Genomic DNA, 15,300 nt, shown 5'->3' on the forward strand with positions numbered 1-15,300 from the left:
CTCCAGAACGCCGTCTTTAACCAACTGGTCTAATTGCTCTCGCACCTGCTCTTTCAAGTGAGGAGGAATTCGCCGAGGAGCCTGACGAATGGGAGGATGGTCACCAGTATCAATCTGGTGAGTCACGAGAGAAGTGTGACCCACGTGACCGTCAAACATGGTACTGTGCTTTTTGAGCACCGCAAACAGTTCTTTGCGCTGTGAATCGGTCAGGTCAGTCTCAGAAAGGTCAACACTGGATTCAATGTCCACCGTTTTATTTGGCTCGGACTCGGATTCCGGTGACAGCTCCTCAAAGCTCACCTCCAAATCAGCCACGGGACAGTGTTTGGGAATGGTCACATTTTCTGAGGTCACATTCCTAACCAGGAGCGGAATGGTTGAATCGGTCACAGTCGCGATACATCTTACCACTTCCACACCTGGGAGAGACAGACACGGTTCCACAAGGACAGGGCCGGTATAATCACAATTGTGGGCGTATCCCTTCACGAAACATTCAGCCGCCGGGGGAAGGGAGAAATCACTGCCCACCACAGCTCGTCCCACAGACGTTTTCTCGGCTGAGATCGAGCGCACCTGGTTCTGCTCAGTCAACAACAGACGCCGGCCCGACAGGTCAATCACACAGGGCACCACACGGAGAAAATCAAGACCGAGGAGACATGGGACATCAATTGACTCAGTGACATAGAATGTGACAACGTGACTCTGGTCTGCTATCTTTACCGGCACTTTTACAAGACCAATCAACGGCAACTCCTCCTGTGAGGCTGTCTTTGCTTTTGTCGCTGTTTTCAATAGGGTCACACGAGGAAGAACGTCAAGCAGGGACTTATTTATCACGTTAATAGACGACCCAGTGTCTAACAAAAATTTACACGACACGCCTGCAACGGTCCCTGAAAAGGTCATGTCATCATTCAGCGCCACGCCTGCAGCATCGGGAGCGCACTTGGGCTTCTCCGGCCTCACTGCGGCGGGTTTTGCGGCTGGGGGCACTGGTTGGCGCTGCAACTTACCGTGACCCCGGCGTCGTTTCCCCGGTCACAGACTCGGGAAATGTGCCCGTCTCGGCCGCACGTATAGCACCGTGCGCGCCGATGGGGACACGCCGCACGCAGATGCTGCTCACTGCCGCAGGCAAAACATGCGCGCCGGCCGCGTCCCTGGCGGCCCCCGTCCGGCCGGCCCGCGTCCGACCGACCGTCCCGTGCGCGCGCCGCCCCCGCTCGCGCCGGTCCCCGCTCCCGAGCGGCGGGCTGAGCCGCCCGCGCGACCTGAAGCTCCAGCTGCTCCAGCCGCTGAATCACCTTCTCCAGCATCTCATTCCCACCAGCTTGACTGACCTGACGCACCGGGGCCCCATTCTGAACCGGGACGTGCTCACTACGAATGATATTGCTCACTTTCTCTACGGCTTTTGGGAAGGTTTCGATACCGGTCGAAATTATCTGCTGCTTATACTCTCTCGGCAGAGCCGTGAGGAAAGAGTGGAAGAGCACCTGATCGCACACACTCCCCGGGAACGCTTCAGCCACTAGCGCACGCAGTCGGATGACAAACGCGTCAAGAGAGGTCGACGGGTCAAACTTTAACTGCTGAAGCTGGCTATGAGCATCCAGCGCGCACGGTTTGATGAACAAGTGGCGGAGAGCACTAGCAGCCCGGCTGAACGTGTCCCTCTCCTCCCGTGGGAGGGCCTCAAAAGCATCCCGTGCGAACCCGGTCAAGCACAGCGGCAGGAAGCGCAGCTTGAACTCATCATCAACATTGTGAAATGTGTAGAACGTATCCAGATCAGCCAAAAATCTGTTGCAAGCTGAGCCACTCTCCCCAGAGAACTTTGGCGCCTCAACCGAAAATCCACTGATAGCCCCGCGGCGCACGTCCCCAGATCCACTCTGTTCCCCGAGATTCATTTCACCAAAATTTAGACAGTACCTATCTATCTACACACACACAAAAAAAAACATACACTGCACGGTACACCCATAACACAAACAATCGGTCCACTTATCTTATTGCTGTCTGATGATGAAGATCCTCATCGCCGTCGGATCATCCAGCAGACCGTCAGGCCCTCAGGCAGCCGGCAGAAGCGGCCGCGGCGATCAGCTGACGCGCAGCCGGCCGAGCGACGAGCAGCGTCACGTGACTGCTGACGTCACAGCAGCTCTCGGCCGAAGCCGGCGGCCGAGGAGCGGCGGCTGCAACTTGAAGACGACGAAGACGGCGATGAAGCCTGCGACGGCAGTCGCCACGAGCGATGACAACGGCGGACGCACTCGGAAGCGACCATCGCAATCGCAAGGACCGCCACGATGGACGGCGGCGACGACCGAACTTCAAACGGTCACTTCAGTCGCCACGGGTCGCCACAACTGACAGCGGCGACGAACGAAGAGCTTGAAATCTTGAATCTGCAGCGTCTGCGACAGCAGATGGGCGGCAACAGATCAAGCCAGCCACTGCCCGCTAACACCGAAGACTGAAGAGGACCAGCTGGCCACTCACTTAACAGTTTAACTCGTCGAGCCAGCGCATGGCTAACGGAACAGCCGCTCACTTCTCGTCGAGCCAGCGGAGCTGACCGACGAGCCGCTCCAACAAACAGCGGCAGAGGCTGCGCACTGAGACACCAGACTGCACTGCTTCACCATAGTTCTGGGCGGCACAAGTCACTGACAGCCTCGACTCAGGCACAAAATCATGGCCCAGGCGGGACCAAACACGAAAACTCACAGTTCCGAGTTCACTGGTCGCACTCGCGAGGTCGGCCGAGGCAGAACACCGAGGTCAGCCGAGACCATCTTCATTTCTTGGTAGCCGGTAGGCATAATATCCAAATCAGGTCATCCTTACGGCTTAAAAGAGCGAAGCTCGTAACCCGCTGCCACCAAATGTAGACATGGCCGTGAAAAGCATAGTCAAAGTATATTGGCAAGTTCGAAACCAAAGTCAAGTCCAAGTTCAGTTCAAGTCAAGTTTCAATTCCCAGCGTAGCCCCCCGCTCCAGACCGAATCCCCCCGTCAATGACAATGACCTTCAGACGACCTTTCGTCCGAGAAGGTTCCAGGAGAAAACCCAATCCAAGATTACTAGAACATAAGGTTGGACAAATTGTGACGTCACTGGTGCTTGGAATATTTTTTCTAGTATCCCACTAAACAGGCCTAGTTGAAACTAAATTTGAAGGGAGGGCAATTCATTGCCAAGTATCTGATTTTGTGAAAATAATTGTTGGAAATGTAAAGTAAGGCACCATGGACTTGTTTTCAATTGGGAACAGATGATATAAAAAGAAAAATAAATGTTTTACGATACTACTAAATCAGATAATTTGGTACAAATTCATAGACGTATAAATAAACTGGACTGGCAACTCGAAGGGACCTCCCATGGAAGATAGTGGCGCCGACAAAGCGGCGCCAAAAATATTTGCTGTGAAACGTTGTAAAGCAAATAAATTTGTAATTATTTTTAAATGGATGATCGGATCGAGGTGATAGTGGTGCCGTTTGACGTGCCATTTCTGGAGGCAGGTGATGGTATAGGTCCCGGGTAACTCTCTGTCACGTGGCGCGTATGACTTGCCGACAAACACATTGAGAACAAAAACCTTTTATCGACGTTTTAAGCCAATCCGAGGGAGGTCCAGGTGCCAAATTTGTAGGTCACATGTCCCGGTACTAAACCACTGACATATGGAATAATCGGCACCGAGAGATACATATTGCACATGCTCGGGACGTAAAACATGTTTTGATGAGGCATTCTCCGACGTCCGAAAACTTTGACCTAAGCACCTAAAACTCGGCACAATGGCACAACATGGACAAACGCTTGAAGGCGTTGTCCGAATAGGTGTGTTGAGGTGCACGGTCCACATGCTTCGCACGTGAAAACCTTTTGATATTACACTTCGTGCTACGCATACGTGCGGAACGATATATTTATATTTCCGAAGCTAAGCATCGTAGCGACACGTGCCAGGTGGCGTTGGAAAAGTTTCACCGAGGCGCATCAGAAGTATGCCCTAAAATTACGAATTTGAGGCAACGTGGTGAAGGTCAGATAAAACTGACCGGAAAAGGTCAATTAAACCCTCGCCGTTTGGCCACTGATTGAACTAGAGCTTCGCATAAAAAAGAGCGTGTTGCCCATGACGAGAGCAAGCCGATGATACCCAATTTTAAGGTCCTAGCTCATCGGTTGACATGTCAGGTCAGGTCAATGACCCAAAAGTCGGAAAAATCGGGACCTGTTAAAATGTCGTAAAGTGTGGTTGCCATGAGGTTTTTCGCGGTGCTGATCACGAATATCATGTTAGTTTTGATCACAGATGATGTCTTCATGCATTTAGGCCAGGTCAGGTCAGGTGAAGGTCACCCAGCAGGGGTCCAGCCGGGTATTCATTGTAGGTGTCAACCGCCACTGACAGCTTCGTAACATGTTACGAAGGCACCAAAACTACTTCGAAGCTGTTGAAAGAACTGCTAAATTCGAAATCAGCTCAAAAAACTAGCCTAGAAACATGTATAACTCGAAAAAGTGAACCGAGGTCATCAAAGGTCAATAACCTGACCTGACCTTCAGGCGACCTTGACACCCACAATAATGCATGGGACCAATATCATTTCACACGTTTAAATGTTTGAAACCACAAAAACACTGCAATCGCGCGGATACTAGCTGACATACGCAGAATCGCGATTCCGGCCAAATATGGTCTCGAGGAATAGGTTACAGGTCTAAGGTCAATTTGGTCAGGGTTATGATTTTCAGGATAGATTTAAAATTAATTACCTCGAGGGTACTGAAAGTTTTGTCGCGGTCGGCGACTTTTTACGCGAGTTAGGTATCCGCGAAAAACGGAGGGGAGGGGGGTCCGGTCGACCCCCCCCCCCCCCCCCCTATAAGCGCGTGGGTTAAGAATTTGACCTCGGGTCAAGGTCACAGAAAGATCATGTTGAATGCCATTCGATTTGTATTGCTGAGCTGAACACATTAATGGTCATTTCAGCTCTCTAGCATATTTCTATCTAAAGTTATGTATTGTCAAAAAAATGTTGGAGACGTATCATGACCTGAAATGACCTCAGGGGCATAAACGGGTCATAGGAAGCATTTTTCGGTTCAGCGTTTCATGTTCACCTGTTTTTCTTGATGTTTGAGGGTGTTTTAAGCCAAAAGAAAAGCATTTCAATTTGTTCCCTTTGATTTACGCATAATGGAGAGGTCACAAAATTGACCTGACCTTTAGTCACCGATATCCAAATTCTGAGAGAAACAAATTGTTGGTACTGATTCCCCCATGCAATACCTACCCTAAGTTTCAAGCTACTGGAATGTTAAATGTAGGAATGACTGAATCACAAAGTTCTGAGATACATTGTCACTTCACTTTGCCTGGTGGCTGGTGACCTGACCATAAGTGACCTGGGGTCAGACATTTTTGCACACGTTACGAATTTGATGTATCGTAAGCTTTACTAAGTATGGATTTTATCAGGATTTAATTATTATCACAAGTTATTTTCACAACATAACATTCATAAATTTCATTTCTTTGCTGCTGACGAAGTTAGCTGACGATCGTTTGTTGAAGGTGCAACGTCTTCACTTTCGGTTGCTAGGGACGCTCGGTTGCTAGGAATGGCGTCATCAGTAGCAAAATGCCGATGCCAGATGAAGATTTGGTGGGGGCTGACCCAATCGGCGGCTGCCCTGGCGTCGCAGCGCCAGCCAATCAGCAGCCGCCATCACTGCCACAGCCGTCGCCGCAGAGCACGGCAAATAGCCCACGGCGCGTGAGCTGTAGCCGCGGGCGCTCGCAGCGGCAGAGTTCCACTTCCGACTCTGACTCAGTCGGTCTCGGAGCGGCAGTCCATTCATTGGCGGCAGTTCATTCATTGCCTACATATAGCCGCCCGAGCAATAGGCGGCGGCACAGGAGAAGGAGCCCTCCTACACAATAATCTTTGACAAACATTATCTGACGCCGTCGTTAACTTTATGAGTTGGTGATTTTACGTTACATTGTATCGTTTTGTTTCAACCTGTCCATGTTTTGGGGTAGATGGGTCATGCTTGCTATATATGACGTTATCGCGTGATTCAATGTGGCAAGTGCCAACGATTGATCCTATTGGTTAAAGTAATCGCTTATCTAGCAGGTTTTTCTCGGAAACCGTTTCAACTTGGCTGTGTCACTTGACACTTTGCCTAGTTCCTTACCCCCGTTCGCCCTCCGTGGGCAGGTTCCAGGCGAGTCACGAGGCGCACTTCCGGGAGGTGGCGCTGCGGCACATGCCCTCCTCGGGCGCGGCGGCCCACTCGCAGGCAGAGTCGGAGTCGGAGGTGCCTCTCAGTGGCGAGGGCAGCCGGCTGCAGGCCGCCGAGGCCACGGTGGCGCCCAGTCTGGACACACACGTGTATCTGCGGGCCGCCACCGACTGCCCGGGCGTGCTCATCACAGACGAGGCCGGCGACTCCAGGTCAGCGCGGACACATGACCCTCGATAGGGAGATTAAAGACTAAGGGCTTTGGAATGGGAAATTGTTATGATTGGATGCATCTGTTATGCTCATCGAACGGTATTCTAGATAATTTTTGCTTCTATCGCTATGCTTACCGCTCGCCGCACCCCTGCCGATCATGTCTGACGTGTCCACGTCGGTGTCGTATTTCAGGACGGAGGAGGTGGACCTGGTGAGCGGCTCCCAGTACCTGCTGCGATACGAGCCCGTCCACAAGCTCCTACATAAGGGCGACGTGCACCTCATCTGACCTCACCTGAGATCCTGGTCCGCCGGCAGGTCCTTCTCAACGGTATGGAAATACCCAGTGCCGCCCTCGGCGCGTTCCAGGGCCGCCTCAGGTCCGGTCAGAGATCCCCAAATGGTCCCATCAGCTCACCAGCGTCATCCCGTCTTCCTTTACGGCTAGAGCATAGTTTTATGCCGGTGTTCTCATGCGCGGTTTGAGGTCTCGTGATGCCGGCGAAGCTCTGCGATATTCGATGGAGCGGATCTGTGTTGTTATGGCCACGTAGGTGGCGCGAGTGTCGTTTGCATACTGTGTATACCTACCTGTGATGCGCGTAGTGTTAGATTTTGTACATCTTCCCTGTGTGATACGGAAAGAACTTTGATGATAGTTCAAAAAATGGCCTACAACCGCACTAGCCTATCTATTAGTTTTTTAATGCTAACTTAAAAAGTCAATACACATGTCAGTTTGAGATACGTTCAATGTTTTCTGTCCAGGCGTTGAAAAACGAAGTATAGAGGTGGTAAAATATAATGTCGCGCCGTTGTTTACATTTACTGACTGAATGCTTCAATCAGCGATTGAAGCATCAGCGATTTTCAGTTTCTTGTCTTGGGATATCATTTTTCGAATAACTACTGACTCGTATTAACAATTATCCGCTTGGAGATTAACCTTGAGGTGAACCAGCAATTAACTTGACGTTGTTCGAGACGTTTTCAAAACATTTACCTCGTTGCAGATACTACATAATACGTCAGGATGTGGGTACACAGTCGGGTACATTTAGAATTTCACTGGGGACCGCTTCAAGATTGAGAAGACAAAGACGACTGAAAAGTACCTTTTATAGGAATGAGGTTTTGATTATCTTTAGGAATCTTTGTTTTGTACAGATGAGACCAAGGCTGAGACGGTCGTTTTGTGTGTCGATTTGTCTAGCTTTCGTAAGTGCGGATTTGGTTGAGAGTTGAAAAATTGGTGCCAACTGAGAACATTTAGTGCAAGAACTCGAGCTGTTTGTTTTGCGCGTTGACCTTGAGCTCGATTTCACGTGCCAGAGCCAAGCCAGTGAGGCCCTTGTTTTGAATTGAACTAATCAGACGGAAGACAGGCAAAGGATCGCGTTCGACTGCGAAGGTAGGTAGCTGCGGAAGGGTGTGGACTTGTCCAACATTCACTTAACACTTGTACTGTTTTGTGTGTCATGTGCATGGATTCTTAGCCTAGTGAGCTGTCCACAGGTGTTGTTTTGGTGTGACAGGATGGAATAATGACTCATGCCATTCATGTTCCATGCTTAACTGTTGGATAAGATCGTGGTGTTCAGTGTATAAATGGTGAATTGTGACAAATTATGCTTATTTGAGTGACAGGTGTGGCTGTTGAGCGTGCTGTGGTCCCAGCTGGTTCCGAACACAATGTAGGTTGTTCAGGATCCGTGCGAGTGAAAGCTCTGGAGAATCAGGCATTCAGTTTGGTTTTGTGTAGTCTTATTTTGGTATTTCAATGTGATTGTTTTTTTTTTGTTCCCTTTTGAATTCATATTTTCACATGCAACTTTTTAATAAGCATGATGTTAGTGAAGTGACTCCCTTTTTTGCTGTTTCACAGTAGAACATTCACATTTGTTTGGATTAATTTGGGAGCATTTACAAAATATGAGTGTTAGCTTATTTGGTGATCTGCTGTTGCAAAGTCTGCTTCACAGGAGAAGACAGCATCCTTGTTTTCATCTTTTTAGAGTGGTTGATCCATAGGCATCCAATGGATATGTAAAGTAAAATTAGTAACAAGCTCAGTAAGTTCTGTTTTGTGCTGGTCCTCCTGGAATGTCTGTATGTTGATCTGCACTGAATGTATTCTCTGTCCCAATTTTGATGACCTTGATACCCCTTTACCTTTTGACCCCTCAATTTTTCATTTGATATAGGTAAGAGGCTATTGGCCTGTTTATTCTATGTTCAGATGTGATGAATTATTTATGACTGGGTTAAGACTTAAGAGGTGCTGCAGGAGATTGATCTCAGCTAAGCTTCATTAGCAATTTGAGCCCAGCGAAATTGTCATGAATGTGAGCACTGAGAAGCTGAGCACTGAGTAGTGAGTAGTTCATTTAATAAAGCTGACAATAAGTTTGATAGGTTCAAAGAGAATTGTATTGCCACTAGTCACAACTTCATTTCAGCATTTGCCATTATGTAACTGAGCCCAAGCTTGCACCACAGTCTGGTCATCTTATCTGGTCTGTTTACTATTGGGCGCCGGTCACGTGTGCAGTCGGTCGGCGTTACCGTTGCGGTGCCGTTTCGCAGAGCAGTGAGCGGCGCCGGCGGCAGCGGTGGGCCGCCATGATCCGCTACAGCGCCCTGGAGCGGCTGCAGCACACCTCCGGTGTGGTGCGGCAGTACGTGCGCCGCGCCGCCGGCCAGGTCGGGAGACACTCGCCCCGGCTCCTGAGCGTGCACGAGGTGGCGGCCGTCCACCGCGAGCCAGGTGAGAGCGGGTAGTCACTACCGCCGTGTGTGAGGGAGAGTGATCTGGTATACGGTATATTCCGACCGATATAGACAGTTCATTGGCGAGCAGACCGCCTCAGGGTCGCAACTTATCCTTCGTTCTCGGATTCTGCTGCAATTCCCAGAAGTGTTTAAAATGAGTTTTTGTCATTAGCATGCAATAATTTTCAATGATGCCACAACTATTCCAGTTACGCCCCAGAAGCTTCATCTGAATCAAACATAGTTAACTCGATGTTTCGCGACCTTTCAGACGTTTCGTAACGGCAGATGCTCTAAAGCGTTGTCCTAAAAGATAACAAATATACGGTACCTTCTCTAGTGCTACGGTACCTCTCTAGTGTATAAACGACGTGGAATCGATAAGGGTGTATTGTGTAATCAGTACGAATACTTGTGGCCTTACTTCACCGAGTTCTATGTAAATAGTGCGCACCTGCGCTCCGGCTGTCGGCAAACATCTCTTTGTCACGCGACAAATGAGGAAACTAGGTCTATGATCAGATGGGATCCCAGGTGAACATTCGTGGGATGGAATTATAATAGATCCCATGTCCGTTTTTTTCGGATCCATGCACAATGCACATGTCTGTTATCCTCACCCCGGCCTGGACGGAGTAGCGTTCAATCGATACCCTTGCAGTGGTGAGTGGCTCGTGTCTTTGAATTAATTATCCCCCTCGCGTGTTGCTCGTTGTAAACATAAGTCGTGGCGCGTGCCAAGACAACTGATGATTGCGGCTTGGGACCTGACACGGCTGCAACTTGCAATGTTAGTCATAGTGGTATTTGCTACAGTATAGCAATAAGCGAAGGTTCTGGGGACATTAACTTTGGGGATGGATTAGAAATGTCCAAGTGGTTTCTGCATATAAATGGGGGAACAGTTAATTATTTGCGCTGGAGAGGGGCTTTGGAATATTTGAAGGAGCTGTTTTGGTGGGAAACCGACTGGTTCGCAGAAATCAACATCAGGAAGTGTGCGACTGGCGATTCTTAAAATGTCCTTTGCCAAACTCCACGATCAGTTTTGCAGTGCGTTCTAGCCTTGTATGCGATCTATATTGGACCACTCATGAAATATTTACGTAGCTAAACAGTTCCCGTTAAGGCCGCCGTCCACTGCGACGGAATTCCGTCCGGAGTCCGTCCGGAATGTCGCCGCACGCTGGCCGCATCCGGTCCGGATGCGGTCCGGATGCGGAGAGCAAAATAATGTTTCCTATCACTTATTACCAAATAAAATATTGCAAGTAACCAGCAGCGAATACTCTTGCCATTCTAAGGAAATAATCTTGACTTACTTCATGATGATCGAGTTCCAATTCTTCGTACAATTCACAATGTTTGCCTCCGACACGGCCCCAAACCACGTCTGTTCCGTCTGTTCCGGACGTTCCGGATGCGTTTTCCGCAGAAAAGTTCAACGCGTCGGACATCACTCTTCCGTCTCCGTAGCAACCGCATCCGAAACGCATGCGGAGAGCTGACGGAAAATCAACAGCTGATTGCCGTTCGGATGCGGTCCGGACGGAACGCACACGATTTCCGTACGGACCGGATGCGCCCATAGGGTTCTGTGTTAAATTCCGTACGGACCGCACGCGTTCCGCACAGTGGACGGCGGCCTTAACTTGCTACCGGTTCTCGGCACCTGTGGCTTTAGTATTGTCTAGCAACTACCTTCAGGCACTGACTCAATATACTTTTGGCGACGCAGGTGGCACCTCAGTCGAACCCGGGTTCATTGATTCAACGGGTTTAGTGTTTGTCACTTGCACACACCCAGGGAATGACTTGCATGCCTTCTATCAAAATATGTCATATGCACCTGACTGTCCTTCAATGTCAAACGATGTGTGCGATAGCACAAAAATACCTGCCCAATGCCCATAGTGTTAAGCCCCTCCTTCCGGCAGGCATCATCAGCGGGTACGTACCGCACGGCTCGTCGTGGACGTGTGTACGCAGTCTGTTTCTGCCCACTAACGAGACGGTGAACTTCTGGACGCACTTCTTACCGGCCCTGTACTTTGTCTGGCGGCTGGCCTCTCTGCCGGGCAGCTCGCTGGAGCCGGCCGACCCGTTCACCTGGCCGTTCGTGTGCTACCTCTTCACCTGCTGTCTGTACCCGCTCGTCTCCAGCGGAGCGCACGCCTTCAGCCCCATCTCGGTGAAAGCGGCACACGTTGGTTTCTTTGTTGACTATGCGGCTGTTAGTATGTTCGGCTATGGTGTCGGGGTAATGTACCGCGCCTACTGTTTTCCACGCCGCCTGCTGAACTCAGCCTACAGCGACTGGTTCATGTGCGTCTGCTTCGCCAACACGTGTCTGAGCACAGCTCTGGCCTGTCTCTCGCGGTTCCTGCGCCGCAGCCGCTGGCGGAAGCGGTGCCGCGTGCTGGCCTACCTGGTGCCCTACCTGTGGGACCACGCGCCGCTGCTGCTGCGGGTGCTGGACTGCGGCCCGGAGGCCGATCGCGATGACTGCCGCCCGTCGGACGCCTACCACCTGCACCAGCTGGGGGCGTTCCTGGCCGGCTCACTGCTCTACAGTACTCACTGGCCGGAGCGGATCGCGCCGGGCACGTTCGACGTGATCGGCCACTCGCACAATCTACTGCACGTGCTCAGTATTTACGCCACCTACCAGCAGATGAGTGGCGGCCTGCTGGATCTGGAGGCGGTGCGCAGCCACGGCGCCGGTCTAGTGGAGGGTGCTGCTGACAGACATCTCCAGCTATGGGCCACATGGGGCGCCCTGGCGGCGATCGTCGTGAACCTGGCCATCGTCGCCGTATCGGTGGTCGCCATGTTCCGGAAGGTCAAGCGAGAACACGAGGAGGATAAGCGTCAGTGAAGCCACCTGCAGGCAAGACGCGGAACTGCTGTTTGCCGTGCTCGTCGCGAATGTTCCCCACTGGCTTTCAATGTTAGCTGCCAACGTACCAATGGTTTCGCACAGCACGCATCATTTATATCGCAATGTGGCCAGTCTGGGCGTGCCAACCGGAGTGCCTTAGCCGCGTCACTGCCAGGTGGAGGTTGCAACTCAGTGGTCAGAGGAATGTGCGTGAAGAGGACTGGTCCCGCTACGCTTCCTACCAGCTTGCCTCATATATTTGTGCACGTAGATTTAGTGGCATCTGAATGTTAAACGGCCTGAGTTTTGTGTGCTAAGTTTACACAGCCATATATTTGGGCAATGTGCAGAGATATTACCCAGGTTCTGGTAAGGATTCTTTAAGTATGTATCGATTCGTTGGAGTACCGACTGCAAGCAATGCTTTTCATTGTTTCTAGCATAATCAAAGCAAAAGTATTCCAGCTGTTGCTATGTTGGCTAATTTTGAAAGGCTCAATATTTCGACAATACGTGTTACGATCAATTATTTTTCACGGGTCTCATTTGCTTTCAACCTTTTAAAATACGTCACTTTCTTATCGAGTCATATAGGTGAATGGAAGGCGATTATATCGATGACATTTTTTCGTTCCCTGGAATGCCATATTCTGCTTTTTGGAATTGGATGTTTGTTTATGTAGCGATTTTGTTTGCGACAGGAATGTGGCATATTTGGTCAAGGTGCTGTTACTTCGAAAGCAGCTTGAAAGCTGTGTTATTTTCATTATCCTCGGATAAGTATTCTTGTGCTCTTTCCACTGGTAAGTGAATGTGGAGACGTAGAGTCGTCATAGATTGTCTTAGGACGTAGGTAGTGTGTTTTATTTTTGTGGTCGTAGAGTTCTTTGAGTTGGCGATGCATTGATTGGCTAGGCAAGAGCTTTTTGCCTTGGTGGCGTAGCTGGCACGAAGCTTGTGTCTAGGCAGTATATCGGTGCAGTAGTCTGTAGTCGTTACATGCGTGGCCAGCCGGGCCGATCTGTTTTGGTGATGTCGTTCTGCGTTTGACTGGTCGATGGTAGCTATTTTTATTGATGGCAAACTTCTAGCTCAATGGTTTCATACTCAGGCGAGGTAGAGCCCTGTTTTGAGCAGCAATGCGTGAGGCTTCTGACTGGGCCGTGGTACTGGCTAAACAACTATCGGTGTCTTGTGATTCCGATATGTTGCATCACTCCAGATCGGTCATGATTGACCAGGCTCTGCGCTTGCAGCTTTTCTACGAGGCGAAGAAAGTGCAACAGTCGTCATTCGGTACAATATCATTAAATTCAATTATTGTCCGAGATCGTCAATGATTGTTCGAGATCGTGTCCTGCCGTGCTGATCCTGGTTCATCAGCATTAGTCGCCGGTGGTTTGTTGTATGAAGATTGTTTTTGTTTTATGTCAATCACCCATAATCGTGCTAGTCCCAGCAGCGTAGAATTAGTTTGTTGCAGTGGAAAATGTCTGGCTTGCTCATGGAAGTCATGTTCTGCCGGGACGGAATGTTTTTGGATGTTTTGTAACACACGGCCATGGATGAAATAAGTATCTATTATGTCATCCGTGACACGGCCTTGCGGGAGATGATAATCATTGGTGTGATGATATGATTCCACTTCAATATCTTCCACTGAATAATATCAACGAACATTTATCAGTATCCGCTGAACTTGCGAGTAGTTTTAGTATACATAAACCATTCTAATGTCGTCCCATTTTTGAGTGATTGTAGTTATGTTTGTAACGCTTATGAATGGTGATTGGTGTGTTGGGGCCATTTCTTAGTGAACAATTGTTCTGTCCTGAGCTATACATAGGTAGGTACTTGTATGCGAGCTTTGCTGTCGTGACTGACTCTGGCGCTAAGTGCTTTTGGCCAACTGGCTCTAACTGAATAGTACCTATCCTGTCAATGCATGTCTGCTGCCTGGCGGGCTGGCTCTGGTAACCAGGCCTCTCTGTGGTTCAATTCGCACACACAGCCGGGCTGAGCGCCGCCCCGAGGACAGGGAATGCTGCCTTTGTTACAGCGCAGCTCTAACGGAGGGACCCAAGCTTGAGTGATACGTAATCGATAATGCACAATTGTTTACCAGGGTATATCCACACGCTTGTCCGTGTATCAACTCGATGTTTGCCGAAATAAACTGTTTTGGTTATAAGCTGTTTTGTTCTGTTTTAAAATGATCAGCTAATCGTGTGATGTGAGGTCGTTCTGGAAAAAGAAACGTAACGCTAAGTGGTTTAAGCTGCGCTGTTTTCTGTTAAGTCCATCTGCCCTTTTCAAACGTTCCCGGTAGGTATGTGACTTAATAAGCAGTGAATTGGGTCTGCCTAGAATTATTTGCGTTTGCCCTATTCCCATTCGCCTACACCCTCGCAAATTTTACCAGGCCGTTATGCATAAAAACGTCGGCTTTTGCCTTTCAGCACGTCTCATCCCACGATCACTCCCCCTATCTACCGAATTGCCTCCAAAAAAATGCCCACTCGCGCCGATCAGGTACTGCTGGGTGAGTGCAATGCCGACCCCTCTGCAGTCGACCCGCCCCGCCCGCGGCCGGCCGGCCGATCCGGGACGTTTTCACTTTCAGCTTTTACCGTCTGCGTCGATAGAAATCGGCGGCGCTGGTGGTGCGGCGCCGGCCTGTGTTTTTCTGCGCCTATCGTGCGTCGGTGTGCACCCGTGGCCCCGGCGGCTCAACCTACTGCCGACGGACGTGGGGCGCCGCAGCCGTACGGCAGCCGCGCCGTGTTTAGAGAAATCGAAAGCTCTGCGTGCCGGACTGCGTGGTGCCTTCCGAACGTACGGTGGTCGATGGGAGGGAGGGGAGCTGGGGATTGAGTGGGGAATGTGTGCTGCGAGCCCCGTGAGGTGGCTGGCAATGAGGGACTCGCAGGGGGTGAGAGACGGGTCGGGCTGGAGTACTGTGTGACGAAGCACGACCTTTTGGAATGCGGTGGGGAGGAACGGTATGGTGTGTGTTTAAAATGCTGACAGTACTGCGCTGTGAAAGGAAATGTAAATTAATGAAGAGGAATGACGGATGCACGTTGTGAAAGGAAGGGTGCCTCAACCGGGGGCTGGCCATTGTCACCGGTTGAGCTTACAG

General features: G+C 50.2%; 2 protein-coding genes across 10 annotated transcripts in view; both read left to right on the top strand.

Annotated features, from left to right (window-relative positions):
- LOC122381875 (DNA replication complex GINS protein SLD5-like) overlaps nucleotides 1-7,252 on the top strand; it is a 19,858-nt gene extending 12,606 nt beyond the window's left edge. For 6 of the 9 annotated variants that reach the window (XM_043366615.1, XM_043366611.1, XM_043366612.1 and 3 more), the window contains exons 5-6: nucleotides 6,265-6,501; nucleotides 6,698-7,252. In XM_043366615.1, coding sequence (XP_043222550.1) covers nucleotides 6,265-6,501; nucleotides 6,698-6,794 — 334 coding nt within the window. In that variant the 3' untranslated portion in view covers nucleotides 6,795-7,252. The remainder of the gene's footprint in view (nucleotides 1-6,264; nucleotides 6,502-6,697) is intronic. The other 3 variants (XM_043366617.1, XM_043366618.1, XM_043366619.1) reach the window with 1 other exon arrangement.
- Nucleotides 7,253-7,336: 84 nt separating this feature from the next.
- On the top strand, nucleotides 7,337-14,349 carry LOC122381873 (membrane progestin receptor gamma-like). The gene is made up of 3 exons (XM_043366609.1): nucleotides 7,337-7,916; nucleotides 9,092-9,272; nucleotides 11,215-14,349. The coding sequence occupies exons 2-3, from the start codon at nucleotides 9,128-9,130 to the stop codon at nucleotides 12,153-12,155; spliced, it is 1,086 nt and encodes a 361-aa protein (XP_043222544.1). The 5' UTR covers nucleotides 7,337-7,916; nucleotides 9,092-9,127; the 3' UTR covers nucleotides 12,156-14,349.
- The last annotated feature ends 951 nt before the right edge of the window (nucleotides 14,350-15,300 follow it).

Source organism: Amphibalanus amphitrite, unplaced genomic scaffold (assembly GCF_019059575.1).
Source record: "Amphibalanus amphitrite isolate SeventyFive unplaced genomic scaffold, NRLGWU_Aamphi_draft 000129F_arrow, whole genome shotgun sequence".
Classification (NCBI taxonomy): domain Eukaryota; kingdom Metazoa; phylum Arthropoda; class Thecostraca; order Balanomorpha; family Balanidae; genus Amphibalanus; species Amphibalanus amphitrite.

What these genes read in the sequence shown, in the direction of transcription:
- LOC122381873 (XM_043366609.1), top strand. Translation starts at nt 9,128, where the DNA reads ATGATCCGCTACAGCGCCCTGGAGCGGCTGCAGCACACCTCCGGTGTG. An exon ending in GGCCGTCCACCGCGAGCCAG is followed by an intron (nt 9,273 to 11,214) that starts GTGAGAGCGGGT and finishes TCCTTCCGGCAG; the next exon opens with GCATCATCAGCGGGTACGTA.